This window comes from Fusarium oxysporum, chromosome II (assembly GCF_013085055.1).
Source record: "Fusarium oxysporum Fo47 chromosome II, complete sequence".
Lineage (NCBI taxonomy): Eukaryota > Fungi > Ascomycota > Sordariomycetes > Hypocreales > Nectriaceae > Fusarium > Fusarium oxysporum.
The window spans coordinates 4,422,232-4,437,481 of NC_072841.1; the positions used below are offsets into that span (position 1 = coordinate 4,422,232).

The 15,250-nt window shown below is 50.3% G+C and overlaps 4 protein-coding genes across 4 annotated transcripts; 2 read left to right on the top strand and 2 right to left on the bottom strand.

Moving 5' to 3' along the window:
- Positions 1-576: 576 nt before the first annotated feature.
- Positions 577-7,005, top strand: FOBCDRAFT_289023 (putative histidine kinase HHK2p; the record flags this gene model as incomplete). Its single annotated transcript, XM_031174565.3, has 2 exons — positions 577-6,573; positions 6,642-7,005. The coding sequence occupies 2 exons, from the start codon at positions 577-579 to the stop codon at positions 6,858-6,860; spliced, it is 6,216 nt and encodes a 2,071-aa protein (XP_031051350.3). The 3' UTR covers positions 6,861-7,005.
- A 719-nt stretch (positions 7,006-7,724) lies between these two features.
- FOBCDRAFT_316151 (acid phosphatase DET1) lies at positions 7,725-10,037 on the bottom strand. Its single transcript, XM_031174567.3, has 3 exons — positions 9,524-10,037; positions 9,007-9,462; positions 7,725-8,954 (listed from the first exon to the last, which is right to left on the bottom strand). Exons 1-3 carry the CDS (start codon positions 9,576-9,578, stop codon positions 8,011-8,013), a joined length of 1,455 nt encoding a protein of 484 aa, XP_031051352.2. The 5' UTR covers positions 9,579-10,037; the 3' UTR covers positions 7,725-8,010.
- A 1,801-nt stretch (positions 10,038-11,838) lies between these two features.
- FOBCDRAFT_269867 (uncharacterized protein) lies at positions 11,839-12,477 on the top strand (the record flags this gene model as incomplete). The annotated part of the gene is made up of 1 exon (XM_031174571.2): positions 11,839-12,477. One exon carries the CDS (start codon positions 11,839-11,841, stop codon positions 12,475-12,477), a length of 639 nt encoding a protein of 212 aa, XP_031051356.2.
- Positions 12,478-12,856: 379 nt separating this feature from the next.
- Positions 12,857-15,069, bottom strand: FOBCDRAFT_18406 (chaperonin Cpn60/TCP-1 family). The gene is made up of 6 exons (XM_031174570.3): positions 14,857-15,069; positions 14,663-14,729; positions 14,398-14,606; positions 13,746-14,336; positions 13,054-13,691; positions 12,857-12,988 (listed from the first exon to the last, which is right to left on the bottom strand). Exons 1-6 carry the CDS (start codon positions 14,879-14,881, stop codon positions 12,902-12,904), a joined length of 1,617 nt encoding a protein of 538 aa, XP_031051355.1. The 5' UTR covers positions 14,882-15,069; the 3' UTR covers positions 12,857-12,901.
- Between the last annotated feature and the right edge of the window lie 181 nt (positions 15,070-15,250).

Here is a 15,250-nt window from a genome sequence, read left to right on the forward strand (position 1 = left end):
CAAGCCAGAAGCCAACTTCGCCCACCTTGAAATCGGTTCTTCAAAGTGCCCGTTTGAGGAGTCTCCAGTCTCTCACTAAACCAGGCCAGGCCAGTTCAGTCCACCTCTCTCTACCACCGCTACCACCGCTACCTTTTGAATCTCCGCACCAAGACAGTCTGAGAGACACTACAATTCACTGCGAAGGACCAGTGTGTGGTCGAACCCCCAATTTTCCGCTCTCAAACCTCCTGCGTTGCGTTCCGGCCGCTCGTTGCCCCATTGTTGGAACATCCTCTTACGGCCCTCACACTCGGATCCTGGGCCATCCAATCCTGACCTCCCTACGGATCAATAAACACACCTCGGTCGTTGATCAACCGGTGCTAGGTTCTTAGAGACTATCGCTGCTGCTACTGTGCTGCCACTGTTGGCTCGGGGTTAGAGGGAACAAAGCGTCGACTTCTATCCCCCCTCCTCCACCACTACCTTAGTTTGACATATCCTTAAATCGCGAATTATCCTCAACACTACTCTTCCTGCCGGCGAGAAGGATTCAGCAGTTGGTCTTTGGACGACTTTATTTTCCTGTGAGGCATGCAAAGAGCCACCTCGCCGGTTGGCGACGACATATTATCGATCTCCTCACCATCGCGTCAACAAGACTTGACGACTCTCGCCTCTTCGACACCTATATTGCCGTCTTTTTCGCTGGCTGAGAAGCTGCCCGTGAGCGCTATTAGAAATGGATGTGTGATGCCGGAATCGATTTCGAACTCGACTATAAATGCGACTGCGACACCAACCGCGCGTGACGCAATGACGACGGATCGCCACCCGAGCCACCCTCCATCCTCGCCCCTTGATGCTCAATCTAAAGAGCCCCGCGTCCACAACAACATGATAGGAGATCCTACCGATGAGAGCACTGTTTCTGTGATCAAAGGCTCGGGTAACACTGCTCAGCCATTGGCTGCCCGTGCTGGAACAGATGCATTGAGTCCTCGGCGTGTAGGTTTCGGTGGTGCTCCCTCTCCCACCCAAGCGTCATCACAGAAGCAACTTAACGAATATCGAGAAAAGCTTGCACGCGACCTTGAACGCCGCGAAATGTCTGCTCGAGGCCTGATGGCAAGCCCCAACGAAAAGAACCGGGTTTCTCCTATCCCCGAAGAGGGCCTTTCCAGTTCACCGCTTCAGACTTCAGCTCTGACAACGGCCTCAACTGAGTCGAATGCTACAGTCCGAGGCGCTCCCACCCCAGGGCCCATCGCAGGAACACCGTCATATCCATTTCCACGAATGGCCCCTGCTGGTTTCGTGCCGTCATATCTGCATAGACCTTTTACCACACTCTCGCCTACAGGTGCTCCACGATCTTTCAGCTATGGTTCTTTTGACGCCTTGGGCATGGCTGCCCAGGATAAGGTCCTCTCAAGTACTTCGACTCCAGCATCCAACTTCACATTTAACCCGTCCGCAATGTCACCACAGCCTGAGAATCTCGATTTTCCCAATCCTAACCTCTACGATCTTTCTTTAATGCTAGCTGCCGAGCCTGGACTAGATGCTTGGTGGTCGAATGTTGTTCAAATTATGAGAGATGTGTACAAAGCTGAGCGAGTAACACTTGCTATTCCAGCTGACACAACAGACATCGAAAATGTTCCTTGGGGCCAAAAAGCAACCTTCAATCTTCACAAGGAGGACGATCTTAGTTTGGGTTATATGGCTGCCAAACAGTCTAGTAGCATCGTCTTGAGTACAAGCGACTACGATAGATCCTGGCCTGGTTCTAATGCTACACCATCGATTTCTGACGATAATCTGCATGCCAAGTCTGCCTCCCGGCCAGACTTATTTAGTCGCCATTCATTTACGACTTATGAGGATAAGAGGGAGAGAACACGAACTCCGCCTAATGCACAGGCTCGGCGACCAGCATTTCTAGCCAGGAGCCAAAGTAATTATCCCGCGGGTCCTGCCTCGAAAGAGTCCTATGTCGATTATGCCAAACTGAATAAGACGACACTTGACGAACACGATGCCATTGAGCAACAAATTCCAAGTTGGGAAGCGCCGCTCATGGGTGAAAAGGAAAGCCAGGGGCGTGTTCTACCGGTATTACAGGCTCTTGATTATGAGGCGGATCCTTTGATTGACCACAGTGGTATCATGCGGGTACTCGAACGCGGAAGAGCCATTGCACTTACTAGATCATATCCATATCTTGCTGATGAAGCCCCGGCTGAGTCGTCGAAGAAACCAAAACCTGCCGCCCCAGAACCTTCGAACGCTCCAAGAAATTTTGCCAAACCCCGCTCGGACTCATTCTCGAAATTATCATCGATGTTCAACTCAGCTAGTTCTTCTCGTGTACCGACTCGAAGCAAAACTCACTCAGCTGCCGACAGAGCGAAATCAATAGCCTCACGCTTGGAGGGCCGCTTGGAAGACGATATGCCTAGGCCTCCAACGCCTAAGTACGAAGAGTTTGAACAAGCGCCACCTTCACCTTGGTCACAGTCACCAGCTCCATCACCAGCTGTACGCGCTGATCCTAAAGAAAATCCCTTTTTCACAGATGCTATGGTCGACGAAGATTCATTCAATCCAGATACTGGCACAGAGGATTACACTGGAATGCGACCGCCCGAAGCTATCGGTGTTGACAACTCATGGACGGTTCTTCACATTCCCCTCTCTCACGTCCTTCTCTCGAAACCCACTCGAACTTTCAAACTAGACAGCACTTTGATGGAGCAAAGATCTCACGCGCGTACCAAAAGCGAGGGTGTTCCTGCTCCTAGCGATGAAGGTGGCCGTAACACACCAGACAGTCTCAAGAGAGACAAGCCAGCACCGATCGCTATTTTATCAATTTTAAGCCCAATCATCCCTTATCCATCTAATCTCAAACATTCCCTGGAACATTTGGCACCTCATATGGCCACAACTTTCTCGTTATGCCGGCACTATAGTAATCTTGAGACTGAGTTGGCAGGGCTTCAACGGAAACGACCGCAGACGGCTGGATTCGGGGCGGTTGCACACGATGGGCGGCCCTTGGAGAGCATGGCTTATCTGACTGCGGATGACATTGTTCCCCACCAGTCCCTCGCTGGTAGTATGACAAGTCCGAGCGATTACTCTGGTGTTTCTAAAAGTGCTACTGGATCTCCATTGGGCACTCCTGGGTGGGACCAGGGATCTGGAGGCTTTCATGCCGACAAGCGACCACCGCCGACCTCGAGTCCTGCTGCAACACCTCAGGGAGAGGGATACTTCAGTTCCAGGCAAAGACCAGTACCCGCACGACACGAAACATTTGGCGGCATAGGTACCCCACGGGCAAGAACAAGTTCAAAAGACACTTCTCCTGCTGAGAAGCGAAGTATCCGAGTCAGCGGTTCTTTTCTTACACAAGAGAGTCCTGAGCAAAACTTGGTTGCCGATAATAAAGCGACCCGTACTTCTTCTGACGAATCAACTGGCGGATTGGCCAAAAAGCCGACTCAGGTTGACGCTCCAGATGTCAGTATAGATACTCTGGATCCTACCAACAATGACAATACAGCTGAAGATTTGGCTGACTCTACCAAGACCGGACGTGGCACTCGACAAGGGCACAGCATGCTTCATTCATATGGTGCAGATTTTGCTTCCACTTTCCAATCTCTTCCGCCTAGCTCTACACTCTCAGCCAGACCGACACCTGTTTCTGCACCTTCTCGGAGTGGCTCATTGACTACTACAGCTGTTGATATGCCACCGCCTTCGGACAGACTCAAGGGACTAATTTTAGATTCCTTACCCGCGCATGTATTCGTCGCACTTCCGCAAACCGGAGAAATTGTCTGGGTTAACAGCCGTTATCTTTCATATCGAGGCCAGACAGCCACCGACCTTGCCGCAGACCCATGGGGTAGTCTTCACCCTGATGATCGAGACGACTACTTAAAAGCATGGGGCCATTCTATCCGCACGGGCGAGCAATTTTCGAGGACTGTTCGAATTAAACGATTCGACGGCGCATATCGGTGGTTTTATGCTCGAGCAGTTGCGTCAAAGGATAAGAGAGGGGTTATCATGCAATTTCTTGGATCGTACATGGATATCCACGACCAGCACATTGCTGAGCTAAAAGCGGCGCGACAAGAGGAAATTGAGGCATCGGAGGCTAAACACCGATTACTTGCCAACCTCATCCCTCAGATCATCTTCACAGCGACCGAAGACGAAGGAATCACTTTTGCCAATGAACAGTGGCTCTCGTATACAGGACAAAGCTTCTCTGACTCACTTGGATTGGGTTTCATGGACTTTGTACATCCGGACGATCTTGCTAAATGCCGTATTCCCTCTACCCAACCTTCAACACCCGGCGGAATAAGACGTGAAGGTCATAGCAAGATATACCGGCAGGGATCTGCACAGTCTGAGGCGGCGTCAACTACCACTATTCAACCTCCCAGATCGCGTACACCTCAAGACTCGCCTCTCCGTAATGTGCAGCAAGCCCTGTCTCGGAATAACAGCTCTAGCAGCAGTTCAGCGTACGAATGGCCTGCTGCAGACTTGACTGAACTGGCTCGAAAGGGAATAATCAAAGTGGCGACTGATAGCGCCGGCCGAGTCTCATACACAACTGAGGTTCGATTACTGTCCAAGACTGGAGAATACCGCTGGCATCTGATTCGATGTGTCGAAATTGACACTATCGATTTTGGCAGTGGTGCTAGCTCCTACTTTGGATCTGCGACAGACATCAACGACCATAAGCTTCTTGAGACCAAGCTCAAAGAGGCCATGGAAACCAAGGGAAGATTCCTGAGCAACATGTCCCACGAGATTCGTACTCCTTTGATCGGAATTTCAGGCATGGTAAGTTTCTTGCAGGATACTACTCTGAATGAAGAGCAGCTCGACTACACCAACACTATACAGACCAGTGCCAACAGCTTGATCATGATCATCAATGACATTCTGGATCTATCTAAGGTCGACGCTGGCATGATGAAACTAAAGTACGAATGGTTCCATACCAGGTCCATCATCGAAGACGTGAACGAGCTTGTTTCGACAATGGCCATTGCGAAACGACTGGAGTTGAACTATCTCGTGGAGGCCGATGTACCTGCATGGGTCAAGGGCGACAAGGTGCGAATTCGCCAAGTTCTCCTCAATGTCACTGGCAATGCCATCAAATTCACTTCAGAGGGCGAAGTCTTCAGTCGGTGCCGTGTATACGTCGCGGAGGGTTCCCATGTCGACGAGAATGAGATCATGCTGGAGTTTTCTGTTACTGATACAGGTCGCGGATTCTCGAAGGAGGAGGCGGAATTGATCTTCAAACCTTTCAGTCAAATCGATGGAAGTAGCACCCGACAACACGGTGGGAGTGGACTGGGCCTCGTCATTTCTCGACAACTTGCTGAGCTACATGGCGGTAGCATGACGGGACGCGCAACGCTGGGCAAAGGCTCTACCTTTACCTTCACAGCGCGGTTTGGCCTCCCTACAGCTGATGATCATCCTAACCTGCCTGATAGCCCTCCTGCTACCGGTGCTTTCACGCCTAGGCCGGAGATGGTTGATAATGTTCCCAGCACTATCAAGCCTCTCCCTCCGCCAAAACATTTACGAAACGCCGAAGGCGCTAGCCCTGGAGGTACAACATCAGAGTTTACGTCGCCTGGAGGCCTTTCTGTTGGTAGCTCCAACCCGTCTGTCCGTTCAGCTAAGTCGCAAGTCACCGACCGATCCTCAGCAACATCTGTCACCGGTGGTCTGGCCCGATTTAGCGAGGCGGCTAAAGCTAGTGGGCAAGATTTGTCTCAGATGAAGTTGGAGATGCCCTCAGGGCGCAGCTCTCCTGGTACCCATCTCTTAGCTGGCAGTGGCTCACCTGAGGACTTCCGACCACCCATGTACTCAATCCTCATCATTTGCCCGCAGTTCCATAGTCGCGAGGCCACTACTCAGCATATTGAGATGACTCTGCCAAAGGATGTACCCCATCAGATCACAGCCTTGGCAAGCGTGAATGAGGCACAAACATTAATTGGTGGCGAGGACCCTATCAAGTTCACACATATCGTCATCAACCTTCCCTCTGCTGAGGCTATCATTGGTCTTATGGATGACATTACGAAATCACAGACAATCGATAAGACGACTATTCTTGTGTTGTCAGATTCGGTGCAACGGCAAGCCGTCATCAAGTTGGCGGCCAACACTAAATATGAGCAGCTCCTTTCAGATAACATGGTGACTTTTATCTACAAGCCTGTGAAGCCATCTCGATTTGCTGTCATATTCGACCCAAACAAGATGCGTGATCTTAGCATAGATCGTAATCGCTCTACGGCGCAGCAAATGGTCGAGAATCAGAAGGCTAGCTACCAGGAGATTGAACGGCGCATGGGCAACAAGGGCTACAAGGTGCTCCTGGTCGAGGACAATCCTGTCAATCAGAAGGTTCTCATGAAGTACCTCAAGAAGATTGGGGTTGATGTCGAGATTGCCGTTGATGGCGCAGAGTGCACCAACATGGTTTTGTCAAAGCCACATAAGCACTACTCGTTGATTTTGGTATGTTGCTCTACACCACACTCTCCAGTCTCCAGTGAGGATTTTAATAACTGACACATACTTCTTAGTGTGATCTACATATGCCACGAAAAGACGGCTACCAGGCGTGCCGTGAGATTCGACAGTGGGAAGTTGCCAACAATTTCCCCCAGATGCCTATCATCGCCTTGTCAGCCAACGTCATGTCAGATGTTCAGGATAAATGTGTCGCAGCGGGATTCAGCGACTACGTCACGAAGCCAGTCGACTTCATCGACCTCAGCAGAGCTATGTCCAAGTTCTTCTGATCACAACACTCTTGCCACTCTCTTCCTCTCAAGCAATGCTGGCGCACAGTCACCCCTCTGCCTCTTCTTCTTTTTGAACCTTGTACATTCGACGACTGTTCACGATTTCCCCCCTCCGTTCATAATGATACTTATGGCAGCTTCTATTTTAGACCGGACAGATCTATGTAGGGCCACCTTGGTCTTCTGCTGCCAAAGCTAAGCCTTGTCGCAGCTCAGTGGGGCTGACATAGGTCGAGGCATCTGGCAAATGACCTTATTTCCATTGGCATAGTTTACTTCAGGGCTATATGACTTTTTATACCAACAACGATTTTCCTGCCTCGGTCAGGGAAATTGTCTTGTGCATGTTGCTGGACGTTACCTGTCGCATTGGCGCAGGGTTTATAATGGGTACTGGCGATCTTTCAGGCGCCCGTTGTCTGTTTCGTTTCACTTTTCACTCACCTGGGTTGAATGACCTGAGGGGGTTTCTGGAGGGCTCGAAGACTGGATATGGCGTCAAGGAGTTTTGTTTGCATTGTTCATGTCTTGCTACCACGGCCTGATTGAATGATTCATTTTGCCATATGTGGGTTAAATGCACGATAGCCAAGAGCGGCAGGTACAATGAGGATATACATTTTTGTTCTTTTTCGGTAATGTTTTTGGCGAAGAATATGGGTTATGCATGAAAAGTGGACGAGCAGGATAGGCTGAAGCTATTCAACATTGTTCGATATTCATTTATACTTAGATAGAGGGACGCCGCGGGAAAGAGGTGGCGGCGGGGCATTTCCAACATGGTGTTTTACAATACTCATGACGAGGCAAAAAATAAAGAAATCAATCTAAATTATAACCATTTCAAGAACAATTCTGCGTGACTAGAACATCTGAAAATGGAGGAAAAAACATGTTATTTTGTGATGTTATGCTAACACAAACGTTATCATAGCCCCCAAATAGCTCAATCTCAAAACCATGCCAGCATAGTTGGTCATTCTATCCATTGCTTTTCCGTAATCCGTTCCAAAATCATTCGTCATTAGAATAAAGATATGAAAATCATCAAAACAATTTGCCTCGCCTTGGCGGGCTGGTATCCGCTGTTCCCATGAAATTCAAGTCATAAGAGAGTGAGATTGCACCCATCCAAGTAAGAATATGATCAGTACACACTACCCCGAATACTTCGATCCTCCTTCTCAGCGCGATCCAAATCCTCAACAAGTTCAGCGTCACCGTCACAAGAGGCATCAGTAGATGCATCACCAAGACGGTTAGTCCGTGCATATTCATCCGGGCTATCCTTATCGCTCGTGTATGCTAGATGTTCGGGTCCTGCTTTGAGGAGGGGTTTTTGATTGTATGAAGGCTTCTCGCTTCTTTCGCCAACGGTCCTGTTTAGTTGCGCGTTCAAGGAGGCAATGCGGTGTAAGCTTATGTTCTCATCCTCTGACGAGTCGTTGTCAGTCTCGGCGGCAGATGTGTGACCAGAATAGCTGCCGCCCCCATCGCGGCCAATATGTAAGTATGGCGACTGGATATACTCGCTGGCAGAGATAACTGAGGGGGTATCGTTGAGGTCAGAAACGGATTTGCCTTCATGGTTTGATGAAATGTCGATCTCCGGTCCATCTTCATCATGAGCTCCCAAGGTCGCGCTCTCACTATTGGTACCAATGCAGTCTAATTGAGCCTTCTGCTTCCGGCTGACGATGGTAATGATCTCGTCTGTGTTTGTAATTTTGCCGTAAGGCTCTGGCCCGCCGTTCTCATGATCCTTTTTGCGCATGATCTCCAAATCCTCACGCTTAGCATAGTGGCGACTATGGTCACAGCCATTGGGACATCCACCCCATCGGCGTGTAACAACAAAAGTTTTGGTGCGTGGGAGTTTCGAGCTGTCCTTGTCCTTGTCCTCTTTGTCTTTGCGTTCTCGCCGCAAATCGGACCAAGTTCGTAACTTGTTCTCTAGAAGGTACTTATTGTTTTCCTGCTTGCGCATGATGAGGAACTCGCAGTGGTTGATGTTTCGGAGATCTTCAAAGTACTCGACAGTGAAATGATACCATTTCATGAGAAAGACACGGGACATGAGTCCGTGGGTCACTAACAAATGTACTGTTAGTAAAGATGCAAAGCTGGTTGGTGAAATACTTACCCAGTACACAGACGCTGGGGAAATCATCTTCACCAAATTGTCGCCAGAGGCTTTCATTGAATCCGCTCACACGATCGTAAGCATCGGCAGCGCTCTCTCCATTAGGTATACGGTAGAAGAAGTGGCCATAATCGGCCCTCTCTTGCCACATACGTTCCATTTCAGCGCTGCATGGTTGGAAGTTACCAAAATCCTGCTCACGTAGCCGAGGCTCTTCGTACACCTTGATGTTAGCTCGGCGGAAGGGCGACGGGGAGCCTTCGTCCGAGGTCAGGCTCTCGAGAATTCCTTCTGTTGTTTCACGTGTGCGGCGGTATGGAGAGGTAAAGAACTGTAAGGTGTCGTCGGGACGGAGGAGGCTTCGGAGACGACGTCCGGCATCGTGGGCTTGGTTCCAGCCTTCTGGCGTAAGTTTGACTCGGTGATCGGGAACGGTCTGATGAATTTCGCGGTTCTCTTTATAATTGTCAGCATGTGTTGAACAATGAGGGACGAAAAAGCCAGAGCATTAACGTACTATTGCCTTCGGACTGGCCGTGGCGAACTAGAATGATCAAGCGTGGCTTGGTCATGATGCTTTGGGTATGTGATATAGAGGGGTAGTCTTTAAGTGATTGAGCGTGTCTCTGATAACTCAAAGGATAAGTTTGATATTTTGGGGTCCTGAGCGTATTCACAATAGTTGTATAAGTTGAATGGAGGTTTTCAAGTTGTGAGACAGGTTGGGTTAAGACGGGATAGAATATGGCGGAGTAGGGGATAGATAGTTTTGCAATTGGTCAGCCAAAGCATAGGCAGGAGTCACCAATTATGAATACTAGGAGAGAAGAGGATGGAAGTTTAGGAGAAAGAGCAGGAGCTAAGCGTCATAAAAAAACAAACGAAGAAAAGCTAAAGGAAGATGAAGCGTGGAACGCAACGTCTTTTTTTAGTGAGGCTTGTCTAATCCCGTAGTCGTTGGCTCAAGCTCACGAGACATCCTGGCTTGAAGCATCCATCAGAGTGAGGGCAAGTGCAAGCCCATGCCATGCCATGCAACCATGTTTCCGAAAAAAAAAACGCCCCGCCAAAATTGCCGGGATAACCCCCCACCACCACCTCAGCCCAGCTGGAGGAAGGAAGGAAGGAAGGATGTGTGCACCTATCTACCTAGGGACTATGTATCGTGCACCTTGAACCTTCCATCCGAGCGGAGAGACGGTGCCGGGAAACGGGAGGAGATTCCAAGGGTGCTGTACTTTCGAGGTAGGTACCAGCATCCTCGTTTGGGGGCCGGAGCCGCCCCGCCATCTGTCGACCGAAGCAGAAGCAACAGCTTCTCAGTCGTCAACGGTCAAGCCTCCAAGCACACAATGATTGACCAATGACAATGGAGGCCATATTCAAGCTGGTTATCACACAGAGACAGAAACAGCCCATAAGAGTTCTTGGAAGATGGACTAGTCTCAACCAAATCTTTCCGGATCCCTGCTAATATTACGAATGAAGCAAAGGCACAAGGGGCAGCTCCCCTCCCCATGGCACGATCTGGAGGAGGGGCCCGCAAACGGTTCTTGCTACCTAATCATGATTAAGGCGAAAAGCGTGCTGGGACAATCTGGCGATACAAGTCCGAAGACTGATACGATTCGGTGTTTGACGTGTTTGTGACCTTGAGTTGTTCCGCCCGCGGACGGACATCGCATGGCGGCGGACAATATCCGCTGATATCAAATCATATGATTTACCATTCCCGTCCCCTTGGAACTGACTTGGTCCTTTTCTGCTCTCCCTTGTCAAAGATACTGAGAATCTGGCAATCTGGTATTGGTTAGCCAATCCTGGAGATCTGCAGAGCCAGATTGAGTAATCCCGGCCGCTGTAGCAGACAGTTTGAGTCACGACGGCACCCAAAGTTCATGTTCATGCCTCTCCCATGCATGCATTTTGTTTTGTTCCTTTTCCATTTTCTTGTTTTCTTTCGGCCCTCCCGTGGTCATGATCATGATTAATCTCGTGGTGTTTATTTATGTTTCGCCGGCTAATTACCATCTATCGGATCTAGACGGCCCCTTGCTTGTCTTGGACCATCTGGATTCAATCTCATCACCTGAAGAATGACGGCTACAGCGGAGCATGGTGAGGTGATGTGATCTGCAACGGGAAGCGCCCAGCCGCCGATTGCAACATCGTCTCTGGATAAAGTCATTCAGAGACGATCTGATACTAACTCTGAACAGTAGCTTTTGTCTTGCATTTTCCCCTTCTGCTCCCGCCTGCAGTACTTATGCATTCTGCAGCGACAATAGTTGCCTTTCCTGATTGCAATCAATCACATGTTCATCACGCAGAGTCTCTTTGTGGCTTGCTGACGCGGCTTGGAACTTTTTTGTGCCTGAGATGTCAATTCAACTGCCGCGCGCTTATCAGGCGACCCTCAGACACACCCATTCCGGCGCGATCAACTTTTTTCCCCCAGCGGTTGCTTAGGCTAATTCTTGGTAACCTTGTACCCAAACCAACGCCACTCTCATCAGATCCTGGCTAACATCCACTATCTTCGATTTATCCTACCCATCAACACAACCGACACAACCATCTGGCATCTGCCGGCAATTGCTCTCTTCACGTGCCAACCATCTGACCGCTCCCTTTCAGAGGTTCTTGTCTCAATCAATCAATCATTCAACGGACTTCAATTCACCCGACGATCCTCTGCCTATTCAGGCTATCTACCGCGCCCGTCGACATCTCATTCTCACGCGTGCCTCAGCCCATTTTCATCTTACCTTAGATCAGGCATCGGATAACCAACATTTCTTTGACTCATTCTTTTTACCTCTTTTCTCCAAAATGTCTGCTCCTGGTCCCGAATCGGTACCAACGTCGGCCGATCCCCGATCCCATCGCCCTACCAAGAAGCGCGCTCTTACGCCCGTCTCAGCGCAAGCCGCCTCGGTAGAGGCCCTCTTCTCAAAGCCCGACCAAATCATCCGTATCCCCGAGTCCTCTACCTCCGGCTCTGGCAGTTCTGCCTTGCGTTCCGCCCCCCCGGAAATTGTCACCAACGTTCAAGGATCTAGTGCAGGTGCCGGTTCAGGCGAGTTTCATGTGTATAAGGCGAGCCGTCGGCGCGAGTATGAGCGTCTGCGCAGTATGGATGAGGATCTTCGCCGCGAAAAGGACATCGAAGAGTTTAACAAGAACAAGATTGAACGCGATCGCAAAGACGAAGAACGCACGCGCAAGAATCGCGAAAAGAGGGAGAAGATGAAGGCCCGCAAGTCTAAGAAGGGCAAGGGCCCTGCCACCACTGACAAAACGCCCAACGCGACACAGTCCAAAGATGACTCCTCGCTCGCGGAGAACGATGCTGAGAAGGACACTGCTGATGTTGATTCTAAGACCAAGACCGAGCATGGTAAGGATGATACAGAATCAACGCCATCGATGCAACCTGCAGGACTAGTCATTCACGACGAAGACGACTAAACAAAAAGGAATACAAAAGGCCAGCAGCCCAAGAAGTCATGCCCAGTTGCACCGAAATGTCAGGGGCGAGAAGGACGCTTTATCGGAATCAGACTTTAGACCTAGATTACAGGAGGAGGATGGCTCGCAAGGGCATCGTAAGTAGACGCAACAGTATTCATCGACCAGGTAATTTTATATGATACCCATTTCTTTCCTTTTGAGAAGAGTCACCGGAGCTATATCATGCTCGCTCCGGCGCCCATTGTGTTCATATTTTCCTTGTTTGTCTATTTTGCTCTTTCGGCTAGCACAGAGGGGTATGACCAGTCCATCCAAACAGACATTCGTATAAGCAGTCCGAATTACACGCCTGCCTATCCTACTATCGCTCACTCACACACAGACACATCAGAATTGTCATCTACAAACATGCTCTTTCTCTTTATTCTTCGCCACCCCCGCCGCCACCAATCTGCGCAGCCTTCTTGGCACTGCAAATGTCATCAACTCGGAGCAAAAGGCAAGCAGCCTGTTCAGATCGTCAGTATCCTCTTCTGTAGTTGTAAATGACAGGGAATGTCGTGAAATGCTTACCTCAATGGCGGTCTTGATACTCTGGAGCTTGATAGCCTGAGGCTCCCACACTCCGTACTCTTTCATATCTGCGATGGCACCTGTGTCACCGTTGACACCCCAGGTGCTCTTACCCTCGGCCTGCTTGGCTCGGAGATCTGTCAACACACGGACAGGGCTCTTGCCAGCGTTCTGGACGAGAGTTCGAGGAATAACCTCAAGAGCATCTGCTACAGCCTTGTAGGGCCACTGCTGGACACCCTCAATACTCTTGGCGAGTTGACCCAACCTCACGGATACGGCCATCTCTGTAGCACCACCGCCAGGCGATAACCGAGGAGAGAACATGACATTTCGTGCGACACCCATGGCATCCTGGAGGTTTCGCTCGATCTCGTTGAGGACATCCTTGGAGGGACCTCGGAGAAGGACTGTGCAGGCCTTAGGGTCCTGGCACTTGGTAAGGAATGTGAAGTACTCGTCTCCGATCTTCTCAATCTCGAACAAGCCACATCGGGTACCGACATCGGAGTCCTGGAGATCCTCTACTCTGTTGACGATGGTGGCACCGGTAGCGCGGGCTATTCTGTTGTTATCGGTCTTTCGAACTCGGCGGAGAGCTGTGATGTTGGCCTTCATGAAGTAGTGCTGGGCAAGATCTATGACAGAATTAGTAAGCCATGCTCCTCAGGAGTCATGAATTCAGAACGCACCAGACACTCCCTTCTCCGTAATGACAAGATCAGGCTTGACGGCGACAATCGCCTCGCACAAAGCCTTGACCTGCTCCTCCTCAATCTGCAGAATTCGATTCCAGTCATCCTCCTTGGTAATCTCGATGTTGGTTTGAGACTCGCCCTTCTTGTACTCAAGGGGGCAGTCGAGGAGAACGATTCGGGGGTTCTCAATGCGCCGGCGCATCTTGGGATGTGTGATGTCCTTGTTGAGCATAAGACCGTCAAGAACTCTACTGTCCTCGATCTCACCGCCGGGTACCTTCTCCACTCTGGCATATCGCTTGATGTCGACTTCAGTCTTGCCGTTACCAGCCTCCCATGTCACAGTGCGGACAGCCTTAAGGGCGAGGTCGCACATCTGATCCATCCATCGAGAAACGAACTTGGTGCCAATCGAAGAAGAGATGAGCTGGTACATGGCCTTGTCGTCGTTGACATCGATCGGCAGAGAGATCTCCTCGATGATCTCAAGGGCGTCTTTAAGGGCTCGCTTAAAGGCGGAAATGATGACGACAGGGTGGATGTTACGGTCGAGCTGGGGAAGAGCTTGGGCGAGAATCTCACCAGCTGTTCAGATGATGTCAGTGATATGCTCAGCTAGCATTGCAGTGTAGCCATGCTCTCTTACCCAAGATAATGACGGTTGTGGTTCCATCCCCGACTTCCTCGTCTTGTGTCCGGCTGAGCTCAATCATGCTCTTCGCGGCAGGGTGGGAGACCTCGATTTCTCGAAGGATAGCATGTCCGTCATTTGTGAGAACGATGCCGCCCATGGGGTCGAGCAGCATCTTTAGCATGGCCTTGGGGCCGAGGCATGATCGAATAATGTCGGCAACACTAGGATCGGTGGTTAGGGTCGGGCACGCGACTCGAGGATAGGGACAATGGCATACGTTTTGGCAGCAGCAATATTGGACAGCTGGGCTTTCCGGCCAGTCTGCCTCTCACCACTGTTGGTGTCTGTAGAATCTCGGTCAGCCTCGATTCCGAATTGAAAGAGATACCGAAAGCTCCCCTCTCAGGCTCAGGGCCCAGGGGTTCGCCCTCTAGTGTGGGGGTTGTATATTTTGTAGAGGTATAGACTCACTCATAACCACCACCGGAGCCTGCATGATGGGCGAGGTTTTTTAGTGTTTCTTCGGCTCAACGGTATAATTCTCTTTCAAGTGAGGGCAGAAGATTCGATCGGGCGTGGTTCGAAGAAATGAAAGGTGCCGGGTTGTCGGTGTCGGAGGGGCAAAAGGCTAAAAGAACAGTTGTTGAGGGGCGAGCGCGCACATACAGAAAAGTTCAGTGGTGGATGTGGATATGGAGGATTTTTGGCGGGGACCTGGAGGCTCCCATCCTGCTTGCGCTCTCTCGGCTTTGATATTAACCCGCCCCGCCTTGCGTTTGCTTAGTAGCTCCCTGTCTACGGATACCTGTGGTAACTAATTGCAATTTTGACCAGCTCATGACCTGTCAGAGAATCCCCTGGAAAA